The sequence below is a fragment of the Coturnix japonica genome, chromosome 5 (genome assembly GCF_054131305.1).
Source record: "Coturnix japonica strain WE chromosome 5, WE-NBRP24, whole genome shotgun sequence".
Taxonomy (NCBI): Eukaryota; Metazoa; Chordata; class Aves; order Galliformes; family Phasianidae; genus Coturnix; species Coturnix japonica.
Window position 1 is genome coordinate 51560102 of NC_140667.1, and position 16663 is coordinate 51576764.

At 46.3% G+C, this 16663-nt stretch overlaps 1 protein-coding gene and 2 long non-coding RNA genes across 6 annotated transcripts in view; 1 reads left to right on the top strand and 2 right to left on the bottom strand.

Annotated features, from left to right (window-relative positions):
• The window catches only part of PRKCH (protein kinase C eta), a 97989-nt gene that overhangs the window by 33001 nt on the left and 48325 nt on the right, over positions 1-16663 (bottom strand). For 2 of the 3 annotated variants that reach the window (XM_015865797.3, XM_015865796.3), the window contains exon 11: positions 6409-6563. The exons of the other annotated variant lie outside the window; for it this stretch is intronic. In XM_015865797.3, coding sequence (XP_015721283.2) covers positions 6409-6563 — 155 coding nt within the window. The remainder of the gene's footprint in view (positions 1-6408; positions 6564-16663) is intronic. 3 annotated transcript variants of the gene reach the window in all.
• Positions 1348-4815, bottom strand: LOC146760820 (uncharacterized). 2 transcript variants are annotated; one of them, XR_014946825.1, is made up of 3 exons: positions 4221-4815; positions 3834-3939; positions 1348-1363 (listed from the first exon to the last, which is right to left on the bottom strand). It is a non-coding gene; the product is annotated as an uncharacterized LOC146760820 (long non-coding RNA). The 2 variants fall into 2 exon arrangements; XR_014946824.1 differs by lacking the exon at positions 1348-1363 and adding an exon at positions 2720-3204 and having other exon boundaries at positions 4221-4811.
• Positions 1544-12854, top strand: LOC146760821 (uncharacterized). Its single transcript, XR_014946823.1, has 3 exons — positions 1544-2733; positions 8356-8453; positions 8921-12854. It is a non-coding gene; the product is annotated as an uncharacterized LOC146760821 (long non-coding RNA).

The following is a 16663-nucleotide window of genomic DNA, read 5'->3' on the forward strand; positions in this document are numbered from 1 at the left end:
GCAGCACAATGCTCTCATTTCAAGCACTCAGCAATGAGTCCATGTCTCACCGTGCAGCACACAAGTCATTACATGCAAAAGCAAAGCTACGCCAAAGAAGAACAAGAGTAAAAGTACCAGGGACGTAGATTTAGGTGAAGGTTATCCAGCCCTGAGGCAGCTGCATGAGCCAGACAATCTCTTGAGGCCCCTTCGAGCTCTGTATTTAATGATTTATACAAGCTCATCGTGTGCAGAGTTTGCAGGTTTCAAATCAATCCCTTTAAATAAGCATAAAGGAAAAGTAGACACTAGCAGAGCCAAAAACTTCTGTAGGCTATTCATTAGCCCTTAGTCATGTGGAAAGTTGCATTAAAGTTCACAGACTATACACAGTGGAGTCAATGGGGCACAGAGATCTGATCTGTGGATCTCAAAGCAGGACTGCTCTCTGTAAGCACAGCTGTAAATCAGGACCGTGCTGTCTTCACACTGACTGATTCAATGTGACATGGAGCTGTGAGAGGCTGTGTTTTATCTCAGATCAAGTGCACAGAAACAACACTTCAAACAGCACAGGCAGGAGCTCAGCTTGCAAGTGTGTCACAAGCACAGTTTGGTGGGAAATCATATAGAAGAGATACCACCCATAAGCACAAACCACCGTACAGAAGCTGCTGACTGTCACATAGGATAGCTGCAGACATTACCACGCTCCCCACCCTGACAGACATTCCTTCATATTTTTTAAAGCTAAATGAACCACTTCCAAGTATTCCAGCACCAAGTTCTCCCCCCAGCATTAAGTAGCTGCTGCAGGGACCGGGCTGCTGGTATGCCATTCTGTGCCAATTTGCAGCTTTTAGCTGATTTGCTTTACTTGTTCACCATAAAATCAGTTTACACCACACCACATTCTTTCTGCTGCTCTCATAACACAGCAGATCCTTTTCTTGTCCTGCTTACATGTATCTGCTGCAGCCTTCTCAGCCCCAGTTCAGGAAAGCACCAAGTCCTTCAAGCTCCATCAGCAGAGGTCTCAAAGCAGCAGGGAGTGCATCCCTTATGCCAAACCAGAGTGGGCAGGCATTGAGCACAGCAAAGCCTACCTACAGGTGCACCACACTTTTGCAGGCTCACACGAGAGCTTTCAGAACAGCTGTCCAGCTTAAGTAACAGCTCACAAAACCACAGATTCACCTGTGTTTGTTAAGAAAACAAAGTCACGCATAACACCTAAGCAAGGCAGCAGTAACCAATCCCCCTTGCTTACCTCCCACCAGGCAGTTTGCCTTGCAGGGCAGTGCTATCAGCAGCAAACAGCCCACCTGCCCATTCACATCCCTGGGGAGAATCTCTCGACTTCAGGGGAAACCAGATCCAACTCCAGACGTGAAAAGGGGCAACGTGAGATGAGAATAAACAACATCACCAGTTGTAAAATAAAGAAACAGAGAGAGAACACGAGAGATCCTATGTCTACAATGTCTTGACCCATGGAAAAAGCAAACAGCACGCTAATAAGAGCTGCTCTGTTAACAGTGGCTCTGTGTAATTAGGAAAGGCATTCAGCTCCTGTTTTCAGCATGTAATTTTTAATTGATTTTGCTGAAAGAAACTTTAGTGTTGTTTCAGTTCATAAAAGCCATTCCAGCAATACTGTTTTCTCCTTAAAAGGCTTATGTAAACCTCTCTCCAAATGTCACAGTCTTACTGTTTGAATTGGCTGGGAATTAACCTGTTGCAAAAAACCACAGTGCCTATAAAAGCCACCAGTCCTGAGACATACAGCTGCAGACCTGATGGGGCTCTATTAAGCATGGTCAAGTCACAGGGCTTATGTAACACTCTGCTGCCTTTATCTCGGTGCTGATGGCACAGCAGAGCACAGGGACTTGGTGCATATCATCCCACACTCAGACTGTGACACAGCACAAGCAGACCAACATACGGCCACGGGCCAGTCACAATAAAAATCAGGCAGTCATAATGGCATAGGAGTGGGCTAATCAGAATGAGTCCTCAGAATATAAGAAGGGTTTTCATCTGTGCAACAAGCAGCCCTTTTTCCAAGCTTTCCAGCCCTGTGCTTTTCTGGCTTTTAATAACCTGGTTTGTATACACCCTTAGCGACACACCTGCCACTGTGCTGTGATGAGCTGGGCTACACAGCCCCATACTGTGCCCTGGCAAAACCAGCCCTGATGTGCAGTGACACTGCTTCTGGTTCCATAAAACTACTAGCCCGAGGCTAGTTCAGGCACCTCACCATGTACTGCATCCTGCATCACCTCCACAGGTAGCAGAGACATTCTGAAAAGCAGCTGTTTCATCAACCTCCATCCTGTTTAAGATACCACTTGCATATCTCTTTAGTATGCAGGCATGATGCCTTCACTGAGGGTCACTTCATGGGAAGGCAATCACAGCCACCAGCAAAGCTGCACGCCAACCCATGCAATGGTTTGAATCTGAGGGCAGAAGGACAGATCAGACATTCTCACATTAACAACACCTGGAAGGAAATGCTCTGCTTTTAAAATAAACCCTTATAATTGCTCACTATCTCTTTGTTTTGAAAAGACTATATGTGGACAAGTTCATCTGCACTGTGTAAGCCACTGCGCAGTCTCACACTGCTTGGGCTGAATGCTGTTTTGTTTTGTTCCCGGCATGCACAGAAGCCACAGCATGCTTCCTACAGCCTGGGAACTGCTGAACTGGAAAGTGGAAGCCAGGAAGAGCTGCCTCAAGGTAAATAAGGCACACAATCTTCACATAAAAATCACAAACAAGCCCACCAACCTGCAATAGGGCCCAGCATGCTGGTTTTTCTTTAGACGCATCATTAAATAAAGAAGCAGTGCAAGAAGCGTGCCCTGTGAGCAAAGATTTTATCTACGATAGCTTTCATTACTGCCTAACCTTTTCCTGGCAACACTGAGCATGAGCTGATCCTAAGCATGTCCTTGTCCCACCCCTCTGTGCCTAAGGGTGTGCAATATGCTATGATTTGATATGCTGAAAAGCTCGTTTTCATGGCTGCATTTGTTCCAGCTCTATTCCTTGCATGATAGGATATAGGGCCATGCTATACTTGTTAACATTGTGTTTCCAGGAAGCAACTATAAATAGGCACAGCTGAGATGACAGCTAAACCTCTGCTTAAGGCGAGCCAGGCATGTTTCCTCTCTAAGGCCAGAAAGTCACCTCTTCTTTGCCATGCTGCAAGTGAGAAGGAAAAGAAAAAGAATATCTGTGAAAGTAAAAGCTCACTTAAAGAAAGAAAAAACACCCGCACACAAATATGCTCACATACATTTATAGCACTTCTATTCTGGCCGGAGCTTATTAACAAAAAGCAAACTTTTAACAAAGTGAGAGGCAACCACTGAAAATTTCAGTTACATCATAAAAGTCATCCTATGAGAGCACCTTTCCAGCATCAGGCTGATTCTGACCTTAAAAAGTCCCACCTAACCAATGCTGCCTGCCTGTTCTCATGGGCTCACAGCAGCGACGCAGAAATACTGCACGACAGCTATTTCCAATCTTGTACACGTGGCCAGAACTCAGCAGACGCAGAGCCAAAGTGACACGTTTTGGCTGCTTATCAATGAACTTTCAGGGCTCACTCCCAAAGCTCTCTGGCATTTCAAGGCAGAGAAGACCCAGCTTTTGGCAGGATGTGTTGCAAAAGCTTGATGGTCCCGTACAGTCACAGTGTTAGTAAATGCAGGCTGCCTCCTGAGTTGCTTAATCTTGAAGGGAGTGGGGAAATACTGTATTGTTATATTGATGGTTAGCCCAGAAGGAAAACATATGACACAGCGTATTTTGGGCCAGAGACTTACTCCACTGAGCCTGGGAACCCAAAATGAAGAGGCTCATTGAACGGCTTCTGGCAAAACACCTTCTGGTCAGGTTTTTCTGGTCTCTCTCCCCATTCCTCTCAGCTTCCTAAGAAAGCTCTCAGATTCAGGAAAAAAACATCATCAAACCCTCTTATAGAAACATGGTGATTTTCCTCCAAGTATTTCCTTCCCTTCCCGTCTGCAGGCTCCCTTCTGGAGCCAATTTCACACACCTTTCAAAGCCCAAGTTTGTGACCCAACATCAGCAATCACAACTATGACCAGCAGTTCCCTCCCCTTATACCTTCCAGAATGGAATCTCCCTGGCTAATAAAAATAAAGAGCCCTCCCCACCCCCCTTCATCCACCCCATGCAGCTGAAGCTACCTGACTTCGTGGCCCAACCAGTTTCACAAGATCAAAGCCCATGCAGTTGTTCAAGCAGCTTTTCAATTACTCCTCCTGTTTCTATCATGACTTACAGCAGCACTTGAAGAGTGCCAAAACCCAGAGGGATTGATTACTTCTGCCCTGTGACAGGCAGTGGGCTGGGGTACAGTACAAGCTGGAAGCATAGTGGCATTACGTTAGACACAGTTATGCTGCTGAATGACTGACAAGTATTGGATGTCACTATTTTAGGGATAATATCATTTGCCTAATTATCTGGCAGCATCTCTCTTCAGCAGCTGGCATTATTCACAAAGGAAGAATTAGACCGAAATCCAGCTGTAGAATAAGCAGATTTGCTATTCCACGCAGACAATCACCATGTTTTAGAAGCTCAGTATGTATGGTATATATCACTAGTAATTTTCATACTCCCGGGCCCTGGAGAATATTAAGATGATATTCCTTCTCTGTTTTACTGTGCCATATGTATCACATGATTTCATACTTTAAAATAATTTAATATTCTCTGTCTTCATCTGACCATCTGTTTTTTATGGAGCTCAAGCCAGGAGGAGAAAGAGAAGTTGCCTTACTTGATTTATCCTATAATCCCACTATAGCAAAGCGCCTTCTGCACAACCCCTTGGGCCAGTTCAGCTCTCAGCTATTCAGATTTTAATGTATCAAAACCTGGGTTTATCTGACATGGCAGAACGCACTGCTAAACACTAAACAGCATCACCTGAGCTAAACTACGCAAAACCCCAAACCAAATAGCACTTGGCCCAACCCACAGTCTTGAAGGGCTTCTGACTGAGACTGACTCGCATTGGAATTGGTCCCATATGTGGGTTACAGCTGTACAGCTTTAACCAATCCTTCACTGTTCTGACATGCCACAAGTAGGATTGAGCAAGGCCACAACAAACCATACCCAAATATGCATGTTCTGCTGATGGAACCCAGGTAACAGAATCCAAATGAAACAACTGACTGTTCCTCCTTTCCAATGCTATGAGCAAGAGGATGCCAAGGGTTATGGAAAACTCTTAAACTAGACTGTTTCACTACTGACATCTCCTCGCTAGAGTGTCCTTTGCCACCCCAGAACAGCACTCTCAGGGGATGCTGATTGATTGAATGGTCATCAAGGTCAGGGAGGCCACAGAGCAGACCAGCTGTCTGATCCACACTGCCTGCCCCATGCCTTGATGCTTGAACTGATAGTGAGCACTTTAGCAATAGAGAAAGGAAAAGATTTAACCAAAGTGCCCCCTTGGGTCCTGGGAGAGGATAAAACAAGAGAGCTACGTATGGGAAATGGCTTCCTGAGAACAGCTTTGAGACTAGGGAGCGGAGGTTGATGCAGGGAGGCAATGCTGCTCTGACCCTAGCACAAATGCAACCATGTCAAACACAGACACAGGCAGGAAGAAGAATCTCCCCCTGTAGGACTGAGGTTGGAATGAAAAGATATTCAGTAACTGAGCTGAACAGCACCAGACAGGCATGTCAGATTCATAGGATTTAAGCACAGGCTCACACTTAACACAGGCAAATAAAATGGCTTAGGTATAATGAACACCAATTTGCCTTTAAATAACAAGGCATACAGTGGCAAAGCTCCTTTTCTTTACCTCCCTGAAAATCTAAAGGGTTTCACCGAACGCTTCCCCATTTGCCATCAGTTTGGAACGTGCTCCTCATCAGCAGGACAGGTCCCTTAGCTTTGGGGCTCTGGTCATCCAGCAGCAATGTCCCACAGCCAAAAGCACAGACTCTGGGGTGTGCAGATGAGGACCAGCTCTGAGCAAATGGGCAGCCAGACCTGCAGAGCCATGTGAATTGACACCAATACAAACACCCCATGGCTTGGAAGGCAAACCTGTTTTCTTTGTGTCTGCACACACATCATAGGAACACCCTCCCTGCAGACAATACAGCAAGCAGGAATTTCAATCCTTTCTGGAAGCTGGGTGCACCTCAGGTATTTTCCAATGGGAAAGCAGAGGTGTTGTTATCCCAGCTGACAACTTGTTCCTGGTGGGCAGCAAGAGACAGTTATTCACTCAAGCAGAAAACTCAAGCTATCATCTCAGCCATGGGGTTCAGACAAAGAGAATGAATGAATGAATGAATGAATGAATGAATGAATGAATGAATGAATGAATGGAGAGCTCACCGATAAATGATGCCTCTTTCATGGAGAAACATAAGGGCTGAAATAATTTCTGCAGCATAGAACCGGGCCCGATCTTCATCGAAGCGACGCGACTTCTGAATATGGAACATCAAGTCCCCGCCATTTACGAACTCCATCACAAAGAACAGGCGATCCTTCACACACGCAAACACAACAGACATGAACAGCATTAATCATATCCTCCATCAGGCTTAGAAAATTCTAACTATCATCACCCGAACATAAACAGACTGAGCACCCTATGAGATGCTGAGGGAAAAAGCCACCACTGGGGGAAGGGGAAGAACTAAGCCAATGTCAGGAAGATCTGTTAATGCCTCCTTGCCATGCGCTCTCCCCCCCACACCTCCTCAAGTTTTGCCCCCAGAAATGAATTCATGTTCACATGGGGATCGGGCATATCAGCAGGTGCTGATACAGGGGGTTTGCTGAACTGGTTCCAGCAGTGGGATACCCCTTCAGCAGCACTTTATGAGCCCAGCAGTCAGATAACAGCTAAAAGTCATTCCCTCCTGACCCACTGAAACTTTCTAGGGATAAATGTGTTGTAGTTCAAAGCGCATAACCAGAATGCAGCACTGCCACAGCAGCACCATCCCTCTGAACACCAATAACAACGCTGCCTCTAAGGCATCCCAACACTATTTCTAGGGAACACACATTGCCTTAGAGAAAGGGATTTCCTGCCATCCACTGCATGGAAACTGCCTTTTTGGCCTCCATATTTTAGCCTTCCTGACAGCTCTGATTAACCTAAAGATCTCTGTGTGATGAAGGAACTGATAAGGACAAAGCATAAAACAAAGTCTCAACTGGGCAGCAAAACGAGCAGCTCAATAAAGCTCAGCCCATTAACCACAGCTGCTGGTCTTTGAAGTTCCTATTTTAGCCTCGTTGTGGATTTTGCAGAAGTCTGCAGATAGGGAGACACTTGCTTAAACTGCAAGTTCAACAGTCTGGGTGAGGGCTCAGTGTGTGCCAATGGGGTGCTCACGTAATTGAGAGAATGGATACACAATGATTTGCCACAGAACTAAACCCTAGGATTGTTTCAGACCGTTTCAGCATTTCCCTGGTGGGTGTCTCAGGACATTTAGCACTAATTGTTCCAGTTTTACCCAGGGTAACTGGAACAATTAGAGCAGGAAGACATCTCATGTGAAGCCAGCCAGCCCTGCAGTGGTACTATGTGACCTTGTCTCCTCACCAGCCCGTTCCCAGCTCTGATGTTAATCATCTGCAAGCTGGCTTTTAAACCCTCTCTAAATTTAAGAGGATGAGAATTGTTATTCTCCACATTCTGGCAGCCAGCCACCTTGCAATGACAAGATTAAAGGCATTAACATCCTGAGATGTACACAGAAAAGCAACCAGGAAACCCTTCAGTCCTCTCCATCTATGAGCAAATGCCTCATGGTGGAAGAAGGCAGCTTGCTTCTCACCACCATCCCGGGTTTGGTTCTTCTGTGCTCCTTTGGGAAGCAGCAAGGCTTAGGTAGGTGCACACCCAGCAATCTAACAGTGCATGCAGTACCATGGCCATATGCTGACTGCTCTTTCCAGTCCATACAGACAACAGCACTTTAGTGTGTGTTTAGCCAGCTTAGGGCTGGCTTCATTATGGCAGCAGTCTAGCTAAAGCAGCACACACTGCAAACAGAGCACCAACACTGGATCTTCAGCTCACATCCGATCTGTAAAGCCACACCACATTCACTGCAATTGGAAAGAAAAAAAACCCTCTTACCAGATCCTCTACAGGAAGTAATTTAATTTACCAGCAACCTGACAAGGGATGTGTGTGTTTACATAAGTAATATGTGTGCTTGTATAAGCATGCACACAGTTAGGAACAGGTATGTTCTACTCTCTCCTAAAGGCAAGCTTCAGGGAGACAAAGTTAACCCTTTCTCTCTGCTTCTCTAGTGCAGGCAGAGCTCCATGGCCCATCTCAGACTTCTGGATGCACTTCTATGATCTGCAATGCTTAAAGAAAGCTCCTCCTTTCTTCTTAAGACATTCCAGTAAGCACTGAAACATTATGTCACAACATTTACATCATTATTTACATGGGAATATGCAGTAGACATGAATGAGTATCACTGCACAGGTTACATCGTGCCCACAAGTGTGCTAACTAAAGCTAAGTGATAGGACAAGGGGGAATGGCTTGAAACTAAAAGGGGAGATTTAGGCTGGATGTTAGAAGCAAATGCTTTACACAGAGAGCTCTGCTCCACAGAGCTGTGGGTACCCCATCCCTGAAGGTGCCCAAGGCCATGGATGTAACATGGGCAGCCTGACCTGGGGGTCTTGGGGGAGGGGTAACCAGCCCATGGGCTTTAAGACCCCTTCCAAACTAAGCCATTCTATGAATCTTCTCCAGCTGTGATTTCATTTCATAGGCCAAGCATGAATAATCCACTACTCAGTTAATGAAGTGCTCCTGTTTTGACTACCCAAATTTTCATGTGTTTATTTATTTGTGTAGTGTCCAGCTCAAGTTTACAGCTTTCTAATACAGAAGCCCTCCATGGCTGCTGAAGAAAACAGCAAGATGAGCATTACAGCTTCTTCATAACACAGCACGTGTGTATTGGCCTCCTGCAAACCTGGCAACAAATGCCAGCAAGATCATCACTTGTGGGATCATGGATTTAAGGACCAAGCAAGGGCTGCCGTTTTCACTCCTAAATGAGATCACCAGCCTGCCAAGCTACAAAGAGCAACTCCTTTTCCAGCAACTGTTGAGAAGTAAAATAAACAGTGGTATTTTATGGAATAAATAAAGGCAATTTGCAGCATGCAAAGAAAGAGTAGCTTGAAAGGGGGGTCAGGGAAGGGAAAGCCTAAAATAGCAGGCAGTTCAGATGCTTGCAAATTTGAGCTGGCTCTCCCTGTCTTTCCTGAGTGCAGGTGCTGCTCTGCACACAGGTGAGAGGAGGCTCAGGTGAGCTTTGCTTTACACCAGGAGGCTGCAGCTCCTCTCTCAGGTCCAACCCCAATTGCCAGCTGGAGCTGTGAGCTCCTCCCTGGGGGTCTTCTCAGTGCAAATCAGGGGTAAGAAAAAACTGGAGCGTTTTTGCCAGGGCTCAGCGCTGAAATCCTCATGACTGTTTTTGGTTTTGCATTGCTCACAAGCTTTCCCTGATTTGCAATCTCTTCTTGATATTGGCAAAGTAAGAAAGAGCATTCGAGTCAACAGGAAACAGTGACGCTAAAGCTTTCACAGCAGCGGCAGTCGCATGAGGAAATCACATTGCAGCCTTTCTGTACTGGGATGGAGGTGAATAAAGCCACAGAGCAATTGTTACAGTAAACAAAATAAACATTTGAAGCGAGCATAAATACAGCCCATGGAATCGGGTAAGTCCCTAAGGCTGGCTTAAAGCTAGAGTTCACTAAGAGACAACCAGTTGGGTTTCTAGATTTGTTTAAATGTGAGTCTGCTATGCTGGGGCCATCTAAAGAACACACAATGCATGCCCTAATACCAAGCCAGATACCAGCTACCCTCAAACAAATTCCAGCCCAAACACTGGTGTAGCCCTTTGTCTCCCCTAGATCTATTTGGAAGCTGTTTTGAATCCTTGTAACTTTCTTCTTATTTAAGATTGCTATCACCACAGGAATTTTAATAAAATCCAGATTATATTAAGACCTTATTGTAATTTTATTAAGATCTTTTCTCTGCCCCAAAAAAAGGGCCAGCACAATGGCTGGTTTCTACCCACTTCCAGTTAAGAACCATTCAAGGCCAGGCTGGATATGGCTCTGGGCAGCCTGGTCTGGTGGTTGGCAGCCCTGCACATAGCAGGGGGACTGAAACTGGATGATCATTGTGGTCTTTTTCAGCCCAGGCCATTCTATGATTCTATGATAAGCCACACAGAATTGGTGTCATGCCAAAGACCACTGAATTCAGCTAGGGTGAGACCATTACCTCCTTCCACATTAAACAAATGCAAGAGGGCAGCATCACTACCCCAATTTATGGGGTGTGGAAGGAAGAGAAGGGGAAGAGATGTATTCCTATGTGCAAACATCAGAGAAGACAACACAGCTCTGTGCCAGAGCCAGCAAAGTGGGCCTGGAGGAGTTCTGTTCATCCCTCAGCAGCAGAGCTCCCCCAGCACTGCTTCTGCCCATGCTGCTTCCCTGCAGGACAAGGACACAACCCAGGAGGAATTTCACACTGCTCTTTTGCTGACAGCTGTCATCCAGGGCAGCCTAAAGGAGATGGAGTGCTGGTCAAATGTGGTTTAGAGCAATGGTGAAGTCCTCCATAAAAAAAGAGAAGAGAAAAAAAGTCTGGCAGTGGATTTCTGCTAAGCTTGCATTTCATCCTTTTCAAAGTAACTCATGCACAGAACTCCTTAGAAAATCAGCTTTGGACTTGATCTGAGTTCACTGAAGCCAAAGGGTTTCCCCAAGAAAACAGTCATTTTTCACTGTTTTGACAATATAAGCTCTGCAGAGCAGAAAGCAGGCTTTCAAAATTATCTTCCTACAGACACAGCTGTGTCACTGCTCCACAGCAAAAGTTTAATGCTTCCAAAACGAGTAGCAGAGCTCAGGGAGCTTGTAAGCAAATTATTACACGATAATAACTAGAGCTGGCAGGCTCCCTCAGTGTTCCCAATGTTCCCTTTCTCCCTTTGTGGCCAACAACCCCCACACAAAGCAATCTGCCCAGATCTTGCCAGGAGCGTGCAAATAAGCAGGACATGCTCAGGACTGGCCTTTGGGAAGCCACGCTTCCAGCTCCACCAGAAGGACAAGTGACCATTATCTGGGTCAATGCACTCCTGAGCATGGGACCTGGAGGAGGAATAATAAGCAGGTCTGTTTCCCAATGTTTATTTTCGTAGGTGTAACACAACCAATAAACCTGGATCACAGATGTCATCAGAATGGGTACAGTATGAGGGATGGGCAAAAGAGCTGAATCATAGAATCATGAAGGTTGGAAAAGACCTCTACGATCACCTGATTCAACCATACCTCTACCACCAATACTGCCCACTAAGCCATGTCCCTCAGTGCCACATCTCAGATCCTGAACACTGCCAGGGATGGTGACTCCACCACTCCCTGAGCAGCTGTGCCAACGTATCACTGCTCTTTTAGAGAAGTCTTTCCTATTACCCAAACTTCAGCTGAAGTAGCTGAGCTCAGCCCCGAATTTCCAGGCAATATCCAAGCAGCACTCAGCTGCAATGGAGCAAAGATGCTGATTTATGCTTGGCAAAGCTTTGGTCTTTTGATTTCATAGCAGAGTGACTACATTAAGCAGAAGAGAAGAAAAATCTCCATTTCGTGTCTGCTCAGCTGGAATTATCTGGATGCATCACTTACGCTTTCTAAACACGGTCACAGTGATGACTGCCACCAGCACCCACTGCCATGGCCCAACACCCCATACAGACAGTGCAGGCTCTGCAGCAGTCTGCTGGCTGACCTCTGCTGCTCCATCAGCCATTTTTTCCCTGTGCTTCAGCAGCTCCCCATGTACATGCCAGCCCTAAAAACTGCTTACACCAAGGAGAAATCAAACCACAGCAAGGAAGCAGGCAGCACCATACAGCCTCAGGGCTGTTGGGATCAGTGTGTGCCCACCACATCTGTAGGGCTGAGAAAAGGAAGGTCTCTTCCTCTCATTAGGTTTTATCGTCTCTATCAGCCAGAAAGGGGTGAAGTGACAGTTCAGACAGCAAAGCAGGGGAAGCTGCATTTCCTCTCAGCTTGATGAGCAAGTAAATGCACTTCTGAGAAGAACAGATCACATCCCTCATTTCTGGCTCTTGCATCACTATCACAGCTGGGCAATGGGGCAGTTACCGCTCATGACCACACTCTGCTATTTTATGCTGCTGACAGTAGGCACAACACTGGCTTCCCTTATGCAGCAGCAGCCAGGCACAGAAACATCGCCTAGAGAATAGCAAATTGGCTCTTGTATTAGCATAAATAAACTCTCTGGAGTCCCTGGGGGTAAAGGCTGCCTTGTGCACGCATGTGCACGCAGCCCAGCATTAATGCTGAGCTCATTCCAGAAGAGCTGTGTGACTGTCACAACCCAGGGCAAGCAGATGGTAGCCATGGGCTCCCACATGCTCCCAAACAATCTCACTTCATCTTCCATGTTTCTGTCTGTCTTTTCTTACTGCTGGGCTGAAGTAACAAGCTCGCAGGCTGGAGAGGTTTTGTAACGTGCAGTCAAACACAATCATTTCTTTGGGAAAACACAGCCTTTGGGAAATGCAGGTGAACCACATGCACAGACTTCCTCCCCATCTCACCTCAAGATGGTCTAATTCACACTAGGATTAGCTCATTTTGCTACCAAAATCTTTTACTCAACATATATTCAAGAGGATGATATTAAATCACTGTATTTGCATCTGTTTTGTTAGCAACAAAAAGTCCAAAATCACAGGCACGACATCAACCAGCTCATGCCAAAAATCCTTACAGAATCCCAATGCAAAAACGGAAAAAAAAAAGCTATCTTGGGCATTCAAGTAAGACATCCTAAATGTAGAACACAGTGCAAGAAGAATGAAGGAAGGAATCAAATCTAACCCTCCAGATCTCATTAAACAGCACTGAGAAGTACACAAACACTGCTTCCCACCTAAAGGATCAAAGGGCTGGCTGAACTTAAGGAGGAATAAACCCAGGAACAAGGAGTGAGAACATACCAAGCTACAGACATCACTCATTAGCCAGAAATTCATAGGACATCTGCACCCCCCCAGCTATAGCTGCTGCTATTGTGATGTCTCAGAAGAGAGCAGCTTTACAGAGATTATCATTTTTACAGTTCAGAGCAAGCTGCTGGAATTGCTGCTTCCAATTTGGATCGATCAGCTTGAGACAGCTCTGGCCTGTTTTCCAGAAATACTATTTGCAACGCCTGCTGGCTTCAGACTGCACGTGGGGAAAGCCAGAGACCTCTGAAAGTTCACCTAAAGGTCTGCAGGAAAATCAGAGTGGCAAAGTAAGGGCTTCATGAATCCACCCAATGCTGCCTAGAAAGCAATACAGGTTCAAAGAGAGCTAAACCAAAAGCACTGCTGGGTTCAGCCTCAGCTAGTTAACTCATCTCTGAGCACTGACAGCTGCTTCTTATTTAATCCTTTCTCAGCACTAACCATCACTTGGTCATTCAGGCTGATTGGAAGTCGGTTTCATTTCAACTCTGTTTGTTCTGCAACTTTTTAGATTTTAAAGCGAAAGGAAAATATTATTTACGGTTAACCACAGTAAATATATGCAACAAAACGTCCTCTGGCTACCCTTGTTCTAAACTTGACCGTTTTGCCTAACAGGTACAGTTATCTCTCATAAGCCACTGCTGTAAGAGACTTTTTCTCAGCCTCATGGAAATGCAGGTAGCCAAAGTCCCTCCAGTGCCCAGGGCAGGAAAGTGACTGCAGCAGTGTGAAGATGATGGGATCTAACACTTCAGGTCATATTTTCACTTCAGCTCATATCACCTCAGTGTGCAGTGTAAGTGTGGACACCCAGCAAAGTTCACAGACAAAGTCAGAAATGTCAGTCTGATCTTGTTTCACCTTCTGAAGCCAAAACTGCTCTGCCTACAAATAAAAACTACCCAACCTCCTGCAGTGAGACCACCAGAGGTGTGATAGTGCTCACCAGAGATACAGCTGAACTTCTCTAATAGTCTGACGCATCTGTTTTACCAACAAGTCAGACTGTTGTGCTACTAAAGACATCACGGGTTTTTGGTGGACGCCTACAAAACCAGTTTTCACAGATCTGGCTTGATCCCATGTTACATCAGACAGTCAGACTGAGAAACAGAAGCAGACTGTCCATGTGGCGGTCATGAAACAGTGGTCGAGGTGACCCTGCACCCAGGCTGTACAGTGAGAACACAAGGGTGGAGAGAGGAAACTTCTCCACAAGAGGACAAGAGGTAATGCCCTTAAGTTGAGCCAGAGGGGGTTCAGGTTGGATAATAGGAAAAAATTCTTCTCTGAAAGAGTGGCAATGCAGTGGCACAGGCTGCCAAGGGAGTGATGGAGTCACTGACCTGTCTCTCCAAAGCCCCAGATAAAGCACAAGCTCCCCCAAGCCTGACTTCACAAAGGCTCTGCAGCCCCCAGCAGGATGCTTCCCTTTCTTGCCAGTGTTGGTGAACAAAAAGCATGCTAGGCCATACAAAGGCTTTTGCAGAACACCAGGCCTAGGAACAGGATGTTCCCATCACCTTCTTCATTTGATTTAGGCTGGCAGCAATGAAACACAAACACATACTAACCCTTCCGATGTGGTAGCCTGAGGCTAACACCAGTCTCCATGCTTAAGAAAAGGGGAAAAGGATCGGCAAGCCCATAGAAAAACATCCCAGCAGCAAGCCTGCCTGTTGGGTATGTGCACACAGCAAGTTGTATCTTCCTGATAAGCCAAGGGGAAGGCTGGGAGTTTGGAGCCTGGAAGATGATCAGAGCTCTCCTCTCTGCTCCCAAGAGCCTCCCTCTCAGCAACCTTCAAACAACATCAGAGAGTCCTCTCCATCTCCCCATCTCCCACTGGCAGCTCCAAGGCCTGTGTCAAGGCACTGACACACATTAGCTTGAACATGAACAGGAGGTGCTCACAACCTTATCTGCCCCCAAACACCTGTGACCCAATGCCTGCACTGACCCTGCCAGGAACCAGAAGAGAACTCCTTCCCTTCTGTGCTGAGCACAATATCAGCACACGACTTGCAAAGGGGACAGAAAACTGCACGCCGGTCAGCAGGCTGCCCTCTAAGAAAGGTACCACGGCTTCCATTAGCAGCCCTGGAATCCTTACTGACCTCACCAGCACGCTGCTAGCTATTACTTCTGAAGGACGCTTGTTTCAGGAAGACACGCTCTCGTGTCTCACTATTTTTGGAACAGCACAGGCAGGCTCTGTGCCTCAGCAACTGTCAGCAGAGCCACACAGAGAGCAAATCCATATAATGGATCAGGGTAACAGGGACAGTGCTGGAAACAGCATCGCCTGAGGGATGATCCCCTGAAAGCACCCCATGAGAAAAGAGATAAGGGCAATAAACATAAAAGGCAGCAACCTCTAACCAGTGCTTCTGACACTATCTGCATGGGAAGCTGATCTCCCCCAGTCCTCCTCATTCTCATGCAGAAGAGCTGAGACAAAAAGGGTTTAAAAGCAAACCACCTGTGCAGGAAGAATTGTTCCTAAACCCCAGAGATGACAGGATCTACTTATTGCAAACTCATTTTAATTAAAACATTCCAGGATCTACATTCCTCAGTGTTAAATTACTGACTTCGTTATTTAAACAGATAGCTTCCTTCACTTGTTCTAGGCCGGTATTGTTAAGGTGTTGGATGACACCAATGCTGGGTAAACGGAAACAAGCAATTTCAGGTGCTTGTGACCCCTAACACAGAATCCAAGATTACCCACAGGTCAGCCCCAGCACCTGTCAGCAACTCACAGATTACTGCAGCAGGAGCGTAATCCTCTCTGACACTAAAGAGTGGTTGTAAGGCCCTAGAAAAAGCAGAGGTAAACGGCTTATGCAAGGTTTGAAAAGTATTCAAACCGAGGCATTCAATAAAAAAGAATTAAAATAACACAGATGCATCTCTGTGGTGAGCCAGGAGGCTTCACACAGGTGCAGCTGGAGCAGGACCAGCACAGCTCCATCCCTTCAGAGGAAAGGAATCTGGAGGTGCAAGTGCCATCTGCCCAGTGCCCAGCACGCCCAGGGCCATGCCCAGCCTCTGCCACCCTGCGTTTCCCCTTCAGCCTCTGGAAGCTGAGAGCTACCCAGCAGAGACAACACTTGCAGCTCCTACCACCTAGTGGCTGAAATACTCCCTAGGAGAGCAAGGAGGCTGTCAGGAGGTCAGGCAGCCTCAGCCCACTTTAGGATGTTAAAGCAGACCTTAAGCTGCAGCCCAATGTTAAAGCAGATCATACTAAATAGAGATGCTGCACGGAGGCAGCACCAGAGAACAGAAAACCTTTCTGAACACGATCAGCAACCAGTGCAAGCGCAGGAAAAGAACTCAGCTAACTCAAAAAACAGGCAAGCAAAAGTAGCAGCAGCATAGATAAACTCAGACAGCGCGCTGCTGTTTCTGGTACTTGTGCCAGCTCAGCTAATGCTAGATTACTAGCACTGCACAATATAGCACTGTGCAGCACAGACATGCCTTAGGCTGTTTAAGTCAGCCCTGAG